Source organism: Falco biarmicus, chromosome 17 (genome assembly GCF_023638135.1).
Source record: "Falco biarmicus isolate bFalBia1 chromosome 17, bFalBia1.pri, whole genome shotgun sequence".
NCBI lineage: Eukaryota > Metazoa > Chordata > Aves > Falconiformes > Falconidae > Falco > Falco biarmicus.
The window spans coordinates 5,315,462-5,324,844 of record NC_079304.1 but is presented as its reverse complement, the minus strand read 5'-3'; the positions used below and the strand labels follow the sequence as shown (position 1 = coordinate 5,324,844).

The window sequence follows — 9,383 nt, the reverse complement described above, 5'->3', positions numbered from 1 at the left end:
CTTATTTGTCCTAATTAGCAAGACTGAAATGTCGGAGGAAAGAAGGGGAATATTCAATAAAATCTAAATTATTGAATGACTGTAAGATTTCACCATTAGTTCAGCCATTCTTTACCTTCTTCAAAATGTCAAACAAATGGGGAACGCGTATTTGCAACCCTGCCCTTCTGTTCTGTGCAACTGGAGGGCATATATTAAGCATATTAAGCGTATTCAGCTCTTGATCGTTGTCAAAACACTGCAATTGCCTCGCGATTATTAACCTAGGAATATGCAAATGAGATAGGCTCGCACGTGCGGTAGGGATGCTAAAGTAATATTTATCTTGTGCTGATCTAGTCTGGGGATGTGTTTGCTAAGAGCTACTCGAAGCCCTGAAGATGCTGAACCAACCCATTAGAGCCCCCGGGAAGGCTCAAGGCAGAAAACCTTCTGTGAAGGCAAGGCGGGGGGCGAGGCAGGGGTCGAGCCTCTGAGGTGTGAGGTGGGAAGAGTTAAGTCCTCCTGGGGAATCACTCCGACCTTCCTCCGGAGCCGCCGGTGGCAGGGAGGTGCCGGGAGTGTTCCTTCAATGACCGTTTTCTCAGCCGAATTGTAGCATCCCTTTCCAGCGCTTCGCCGCACCCCTGTCCTCGACGGCCAGAGCTTGAAGAATGCTGCTAATATGCTTAGTACATGCTCCACCACCACCAAAGGAGGAGCTGGCAGAGGGGACGTTTTTCTGCTCGCCATGCTGGCACCTCCCGCATTTATCCCGGCTTTGCTGGTTGATTTTTTTCTCTTTATATACATAGAAGGGGGAAAATACAGAATGCCGGGTCTGGAGAAACTACCTTAAGAATCGCTGCAGTCAGGCAGGGTGAATCTAGCCCTCAACCCCAGTGGGATGCTCTTTAAACTAACACCGGTTGACATGAATAATGCTGACCTACTAATATTAGCAACACTGATGAAGCTGTTAATAAATTCATGCACTTATTAAAGGGCGGGTTTAGGTGGAGCTAGCCCCCGTCGGGCCTGCCAGGAGCTGGATCTGAATGAAACTCGAGGGCGGTTTTAGGCCCCCCCGGGCTCAGCCCCGGCCCTGGACATCCCCCCAGAGCTGCCCACGCCACCCGGGCCCGGGCAGGGGTCCCTCGGCGTGGCCAAGCTGTCCTGGGGGAAGGCGAGGGCCGCCTAGACGGGGCTCAGCCGGGGTGAGGGTCCCGTAGGGTCTGCCCGCTATGAGAAGGCGCACGGCTATAGCTCCTCAGAACCATCGCAGGAGGAATTGGATCTTTTGGCGCAAGAGGAGGCGGGTTTTGAGGGGTTTGTGCCACCCTGAAAAGGGAAAAAAAAATCTAAAGAGGCACTTCTCACCCAAATCTTCCACTCAAAGTGTTGTTCAGGAACCCGAGAACATAAACCAAACATGTCCCTCTCCCTGGCTAAGAAGGCTCCCATCCTCTCCGGGGGATGCTGACCACCTGTGGGCCGTCCCCGCCCAGAGACCCTCACGACATCGCGCCAGTGCCGGTCCCCAGCCCGGCCGGTCCCCGCCGCTCCGCACGCCCAGCTCCCGAGAGCGGCAGATAAGGATTATTGTATCTTATCTTAATTGTCGCGCATTTATTCTGCAGCGCGGAGATAGCCCGCTCTTGTAACTCGTTAAAAGGATTCCTTCTGCATTTCTTTAGACTCTCAAACTCTGCAGATTTTTTCCATGTACTATTTGATTTTCCCTCTTCAGTTTTTAGCCCCAAATATAGCTTAGCAGGTGATGATCTAACCAACACACATGCCGGGGCTATAAATTTCTCTGACAATTTCTAGGGACAAGTCCTTTTTGGTGATAGCGAGGTCTGCAGCCAAACACGCACCCCCAGCGCCAGCAGTGCTTCTTATAAATCACCCCGCCAGGAGCCAGAAGTGACATTTCTTACGCACGACACAAACTTTCTCCGCAGAGAGTTATATTTAACTCCAAAACGAAGCATCTGAAGACTCCGAGCACTCCGGAGCCTTCGGAAATGCTTCATTCCTTCTGTATCGCCTGCATGGAAAACTCCTCGGTCTGCCTGGGGTGAAGATTTTTTACAGGAGGTGCACCCACAAACTGCCTCGAGAAGGGCCCTATCCCCCGTGTCAGGAGTTGTTTGAAAGCAAAGAAATCGTCTTTTGGGGAAGGGAGAAATCTCCCCCCCACCCCCCCCACCCCGTCTCCAGCCCCGCAGAGCCGGTTTATGCCACGAAGAGGGAGAAACTGCTCTCAGGCGAAGGTTTATTTTAATAAGATGTCTCCATCGGGTTGGAACAAAAGGCGTGGTTTTCCCCAGGGGGCCAAAAGCCCCATATTGCTTATTTAGTGGGGAGGGGGTGTGGGGGTGTTTCCACGCCGGGACAGCGAGCGTTTTGTCACGCCGAGTCCCTCTGCCTCGGGGTGGGTGTAGGGGCCAAGGACAGGGGATGCCCTTGGTGGGCATCAGAAGTCCTCTGCCACCAACAGCTCCGCGAAAAAACGATGTTATGTTGCTGCTGACCTCCTAATTTCTTATCTGCCCATCAAGCGAAGCCTGAGGTTTAGGGGCGGCAGCTTCTGATGTGCTTCAGGCCCGCATTGCTGCCGGGGAGCGGGGGCAGAGCGGCGCGGGGCGCTGCGCCCTCGGTGCCGTGCGAGCCACCCGCGGCAGGCGGGGAAGGGATGCCCGCTGCCTCCCAGGGCTAACCGGCCCTCTCCGGGCAACGCGGCTTCTTTTTCCAGGGATCAAAGAGCTAAACATGCCCCGCTCACCCTCTATCCTCATCCGTCTCCAGATATTTAATTTCAATCCTGTTGAGTGACAGACAGCAGCCGCCCCAAAACGGTGCCGTCTGTGGTATAAGGAATAACTACTGTCTCCCTCAATATATAAGTGAAAATCAAATAATAAATATAATGGAAGGCTAAGTAACTGTTGGGAGTGGGGATGGGTTAGGACACAGCTCTAATAATTTGAGGATCTCCACTTACACCTTTTCTTTGACCGCTTTCCCTCTCTCAGCTCCCCATAAAGGAGATTTTAAAGAAATATATGTGTCAGTTATCGAACTGGGCTCACCCGGCGATTGGTTGTTAACGATAATCTCGTATTTCTTTCTCCTGCGTGTTATGAAGTTCTGTACTGAAATTAGGTCTCACACCTTCTCCACACGGGGAATTAAACCCAGAAAAAATAACAGCGGTGATCTGATCTCTGACTCAGAGCAAGGGCCTAAGGAGGAAGTTTGGAAAAGCCATTCCCAGTTTGTCTGCGCGCGCGTTAGCGCTGCGGCTTTCGAAAATACCGCGCAGTCGCCACAAGCCATGCATTTTGGGGAAGGTCGTGCCACTTTGGGGAAGTAAGCCGGAGCCGGGGCTGGGGGCGGCGTGGCCCGAAGAGCAGCTCCCGCTCTCGCCCCGCCCGGGGTTGTCCGGCCGGCAGCTCCGGGAAGGGGGGACCGGGGGAGCCCCGGGGCTGCCGGCCCCGGGCAGGGAGCGGGCAGCCGGCACCTTCCGTCCCCCAAGAGCTGCCCGGGTTTTGGTGTCCGGGCTCCCGCAGCAGGTAAGGAGTGAGGGGCCCGAGCAGGCTCCGAGAGGAGCAGATGGCGAGCGGCCCGCAGCACCCGGAGTCCGGGAGGAGCGGGACGGCAGCGGCCTCCCTCTGGGAGGAAACCGGCTCCAACACCCCGTCTTTCGCGATCTGACAGTTGCCTCCACAGAGGGACAAAAACCAGCCTTTGCCAAAGTGAGTTCAGCTCCGCGCATCTCCTCCCCGGCTCCATCTCCGCGTTCCGCCCCGAACCCCACCGGCAGCTCCCTTCTCCCCCAAGGCCGGGGGTGGGGGGACTCCCGGGAGCCCGGGGCCCGCATTCCGTCCCCTGCTCGGGGCAGCATCCTGGCTGCATTTCACGGCTACAGTTAGCACCCCGTCCCATCCGATTTTTCCATTTATAGGAGGTACTGTTTTCATCTCAGAACTGCCTCGGGTCCAAGCTTGGTTTAGCCTTCCCTGAAAGGAGATGCACAGCAAAACTTTTCCCTCCATAACTCCACAGCAGTGAGCTCTCTCGGAGCTAATTCTGAAACTCCAGAAGACAGCTGTATTTTAATGACGTAAAGCATCCCCTTAATGTAACAGTGGAGTGAGATCACGGTGGAAAATTATCAGACAATACGGAACAATTGATTCAAGGATGAAATAAACATCTATCCTTTTCTTTTTTCATTTTGCACCCATAAATCATCTATTGTAAGCATCGTTTAAATATAATACATTCATTTAAACGCGAGTGCAACATAATATAAAAAGCACTCCTGGAATCAAATTAGAAACCGCTTTCTCTTGCGAGGGGAATGACATGAGAGTTGCTTTGAATCTTTATAATCACTTTCGGTTGTTTTATGCAGAAAAGGAGGTAGAGAGTTTCATAGAACATTTGTAACCTAAAATATTTCCTTTTTGAATACCTCAGCATCAGCAAAGTCGGCAGAATAAATGAATAAATAGGCACACTGCTCTGGAAGTAGTTTTCTCCTTATTCTTTTTACTAAAGGACGAGAGATGTAATTGGCTAAAACTCACGTTTTCTCTCGGGGGGGATTTAAAGGAGGGAGGAAGGTTGATGTCATGGCTGCCTGTGTTGCACTTTCTTAACAAATGTTACCCCAACGTGTTGCATCAGCCAAACCTACCAACTAAAGGATGTGTTTATGCCTTTCAAAGTGAACTTTTGGCCTAGGGGGAAAAAAAAAAAAAGAAAAAAAAGAGCCCTCCTGGTTCTTCTTAAAAGCTGAATAACCAGTAAATATCCTGACAAGTAACAAATGACTGTGGGCGTCATATTGTTGGGTGCTCTTGTCTCCCTTCTGCTAACAAGTAAATAAATGTTGCCTACCTATGTTTCCATTCTCCAGCAGTGGAGTGGCTGACCTGAAGTCAGTGTCTTTCCACCTACTCATCAGCTGGACTCTGCTAGGAGAAAGCTCCATCTGACACCAGATTTGAGCAAAGATCAAACCAGGTTTGCCATGGAAAAGCAGAGCTTAATGCCCCAGAATTGGTTAAAGCCCTTAAAACATTCCCTGTTTTCAGTAGCAAATGTGTAGGTGCACAGGTGCGTGGATGGATAGGAAGATATGCAGATAGATACATGGATCATTTCTGATTCCATTCCTCTAATTGCTAAGCTGGGCATGGTATTTCTCCAACAAAAGACATTCTGTCTTCCTAACTTTATTTCATCGCCTCATTAGAATATTGATTTAATTACATTGCTTTTACCCACACTGGCTCTAGACACAAAGCCGGTGTGGCAAAATTAAAACACATAGAGCGTATTTTTCTTAGGAGCTTTTATTAGACTCCTCAGCCCAGAAAATGCCAGATACGTTCAAGCCACTTTCAAGGGAAAAGTTTCGAAATGAAGACAAGAGCATCCTTTTGTGCTTGGGGGAGCAGTCAGACCTCCCTATCTCTTTTCCCTCTGCCTTTCTTTTTCTCACATGGAACTAGGGCTGGGGAAAACCTTTTTAAGTTGGGGCAAGGAGAAGTTCTGCTGGAATTGGCTAGTCGCATAACTTGGGGGCCTTTTTAGCACTTAAAACAGTTGTGGATAATTCTAATTCTTCCCCTCCACCTCCCCGCACCCCACCTCCCTCCACTCTTTTAAAGTCTTTGAGGAAAGATTTTGACGTATTCGTGTTGTTATCAGATTGATGGGCAGGGTTTGATTGAAACCCCTTTGTCATGCAAATGTCAGGGCCTTGATGGATGAGCTCAGAGATGTGACAAACTTCAGGAGCCCCTCGCTCATTGGGCTGGGGTAGACCACGTGGCCGCCTCCCCCGGCCCCCACCCCGGCCCCGCCGCAGGCTGCGGGGTTCGAGGGCCAGCGATGCATGGAAGGAAGTTTTACAGCTTTGACATACTATCTAAAGGTTGTAGGGCAGGCGGAATCCCCCCCAAAACAGGCTGACCCTCCTCCATCAGTGGCAGATGGACAATACTAGGATGAACTCCTTCTTAGAGTATGCAATTTGTAACCGTGGGACGGGCGCCTACCACCACTTAGAGCAGAGCTCCCCTTCCTTCCCCTCGTGCTCAGGTAGCCCCGCCAGTGACACTTTGAACGGGGACGGGCGCTTTGGCGTGGGAGGGAGCGCGGCCACGGCCGCCCACCTCCCCCAGCAGAGCCCCGGCTACCACCCTCCCTCCTCCGGGCGCCCCAGCCCCTTCCCGGGCGCTGCCCCGGCCGCCGGGTACCCAGCCCAAGCCTGCAGCCCCAGCTACGGGCACCACCAGCTCTACCTCGGCCAGCAAGACGCGGATGGGGTGTACTTCCAGGCGGCCGGGTACTCCGCCAGCGCGGGATCCAGCCTCAGCCCCTTAGCAGAGAGTTACTGCGGGGCAGTGGCGGCCGCTGGGCAGTACCAGCAGCAGCACCTTTACGGGCAGGAGCAGCCCAGCTACTTGCCCGGCGTTTACAGCAACCTCTCGCCTTCTTTAAACGAGGACAAAGACTCTGCGTGCCCCTCCGAGCCGTGCCCCAGCGCTACGCAGACCTTCGACTGGATGAAAGTGAAGAGGAACCCGCCCAAGACAGGTGAGTTTGGGGGGAGCAGAGCTTGGCGAGGACGGTCCCCCATCAGGGGGAGGAGGGAGGTGGAGGGCAGTTCCCCAGCCCTGCCAGGAAAGGTTTGCCTTCCCCGGGGTTTGTACCCAAGGTAGCTGGGCTCATCTTCCAGGGGAACAGGGATGTGGTTTGCTTTGGGTTTTTGGCTCAGCTCTGCGGAAAAACCAGCTAGAGATTGTCCAGACACGTCTGATGGAGGGTCCCTGAGCTCAGCTTCCCACAGGCCCAATGCGTTTGGAATAGGAAACGCTCCGGGCTTCCTGCTTCTTCCACAGTCGTGGCTTCCATCTCCCCTATTGTTCAACTTCCTTCTCTACAACCTTCCTTAAATCACAATCTTCCCTCCCCCCCCCCCCGCTCCATCATCACCCTTCCTTTCCACTTCTTCCCACGTACGGTCGGGTCTCATGGCAGTTTGCAGGGAACTGGAGGAAATGGTTGCAAGGGAAGAGAGGGCAGCCCTGCAGAGCCTGGGCTGGTGTGTCCCTCCGGGTTGTATCCCTGGGCTGGGCAGCCAAGGGTAGCTGAGGGTACAGGAGGGAGCCCGAAGCTCTGGGCGATGGAGGGACCAAGTGCTCAGGAGAGGAGGGGAGTAGGGGTGAGCCCGCACCCACAGCTCCCCAGTCCCAGCGAGGGAGTTGTTTTGGCTGCTCCTGGCCTGTTGGTGTTTGCTCGTTAACAGCTAAAGTGTCGGAGTACGGACTGGTGGGCCAGCCCAACACCATCCGCACCAACTTCACCACCAAGCAGCTGACAGAGCTGGAGAAGGAGTTCCACTTTAACAAGTACCTCACCCGGGCCCGGAGGGTGGAGATCGCCGCTACCCTGGAGCTCAACGAAACCCAGGTCAAGATCTGGTTCCAGAACAGGCGGATGAAGCAGAAGAAGAGGGAAAAGGAAGGTCTTGCCCCAGCTTCTGCCTCCAGATCTGCGAAGGAAGCTAGTGAAGCCTCGGATCAGTCCAACTGCACCTCACCTGAGGCCTCTCCCAGCTCGGTGTCTTCCTGAAACACATCCGCGCAGGGCACAGAGATGAGCCCCTTGGGGGGCAGCTGCTCCCTGCAGACCCCGACAGACACACACGCACCTCCCACGCACAGCCCCATCCACACACACGCGTGGAAGCAAGGCCACGCTTGCCTCCAAGCAGTCCCCCTTGCTCTGGCTGTCTCCACAGTGTGATACCAATTCTCCCGCTTGCATTTCTCTCTTAATTTATAGACCCTCTGTAAAACACTGGACTCCAAAGGAGCAGCCGTGTCCTCGTATATCCTTAGCAATAGGCATTTGTCTCAGGGACGTGTCTCCCTCTCCCCTCTCCCTCCCCTATAGGAACTGCACTTTCAACTACAGAAACTTTAAAACGAATTTAGTTCTCTCCCGTTTAAAAAATGTGCACAACGACTTTTGCCTGCAAGAATCCTACGTTTAAAGTATTTTTCCTCCCCGCGAGGTTGTAAAAAAGTTTTGGGTATTTTTTTGTTTCCTTTTTTATTTACTGTATGTATATCTTGGAATGAGATCTGAGGCGCCCAAGATGCTAAGGGCCTCCGCAGAGACCCAGACACCAAGCAAACAATGCAACTCCTCTGCTACCATTTTGCACTATTACTGCTTTACAGGGTTTTCCACACGCTCCGCGACCACGGCTGTTACTGCTTCTGGGGGAGGGAGGGTTGTGCTATCAGAGGAAACGAGATGAGGCAAAGGCTGACCCCGGGGTATTTTGGGCAACGGTCACTGTCGTAGGAAGTGTGAAGGTGGACGGGAACAAGGCTGCGGGGGGGGCCGCGGGGCTTGGCTCCCCCCCGGCACTGATGCACTGGCTGCTATTTATTGTACGTCTCCTCGATAGCCTGAAGTCTTGGAGAGAAGTAGCACGGTTCCTTGTACCCCCACCCTCTTAGGCTTATCGGAGTCCGATAAAAACATTAGTAAACCATGGCTAAATTGTTTCCCTTCCCCACGAGAAACTTTAGGGTAGGATGAACTGAAAACCAAGGCAACTTTTGTTAACGATTGTTCTAAAAAGGAAAAACGTCATCGAGAAAAACTAGCGGTTTCTTAATCGGAATCTCCCATTTCCCTTCCACTCCCTTCCTCGTGCTCTGTATCTCGAAATGAAACTACCTCAGTCTAATAAAGTTTACTTTTTCCACATGCAAGTCCTCTAGACTTTAAGCGAAATGGAAATCTCTCCTGTCCAGGGAAACGCGCGACCCGGGGCGGGGGGACCCTGGGCTCGGAGAGAGGAAGAGGAGAGGAAGGAAAGGTCTCCGGCTGCTGCCAAAGCTCCCAAACACACCGGCCGGTCCTGCTTCCTGCGGGTGCCCTACGATCCCCACCACCCCCCCCCCCCCCTCCCCGGCACCAGCAGGATCGGGCACGGCGCTCGGCTCCGCTCCGGGGGCGTTCACATCGAGTCGCCCGGACGGGACGGGATAGGAACGCGGCGCTCCCCACGTGGGGTTATTTCACAGTGTAACAAGGCTTGATGAGAACAGAAAATCATCATTATCCTCAGGGTTAGCATCCCGGCACGGAAGCAGATCTGCATTACTGAAGCAACAACATCAACTGGAACGGGCTTGGGGGGCGGAGTGGGGGCAAAGAGAATTTCTCGTTTATACGGAACAGTTAGTACCGTGAGATTGATCCAACTCAAAACCAAAACGAAGTGTCAGTTTGGTTTCCTCCCTCCAGCTTCCGAAGGGAAGCCCTGAAAGGGTGTTTTCCACAGCACAAGTCGCACA

General features: G+C 53.2%; 1 protein-coding gene across 1 annotated transcript; it reads left to right on the top strand.

Moving 5' to 3' along the window:
• The first annotated feature begins 5,993 nt into the window (after window positions 1–5,993).
• On the top strand, window positions 5,994–7,638 carry HOXB1 (homeobox B1). Its single transcript, XM_056362541.1, has 2 exons — window positions 5,994–6,600; window positions 7,313–7,638. Exons 1-2 carry the CDS (start codon window positions 5,994–5,996, stop codon window positions 7,636–7,638), a joined length of 933 nt encoding a protein of 310 aa, XP_056218516.1.
• Window positions 7,639–9,383: the final 1,745 nt, after the last annotated feature.

What these genes read in the sequence shown, in the direction of transcription:
- HOXB1 (XM_056362541.1), top strand. Translation starts at nt 5,994, where the DNA reads ATGGACAATACTAGGATGAACTCCTTCTTAGAGTATGCAATTTGTAAC. An exon ending in GAGGAACCCGCCCAAGACAG is followed by an intron (nt 6,601 to 7,312) that starts GTGAGTTTGGGG and finishes GCTCGTTAACAG; the next exon opens with CTAAAGTGTCGGAGTACGGA.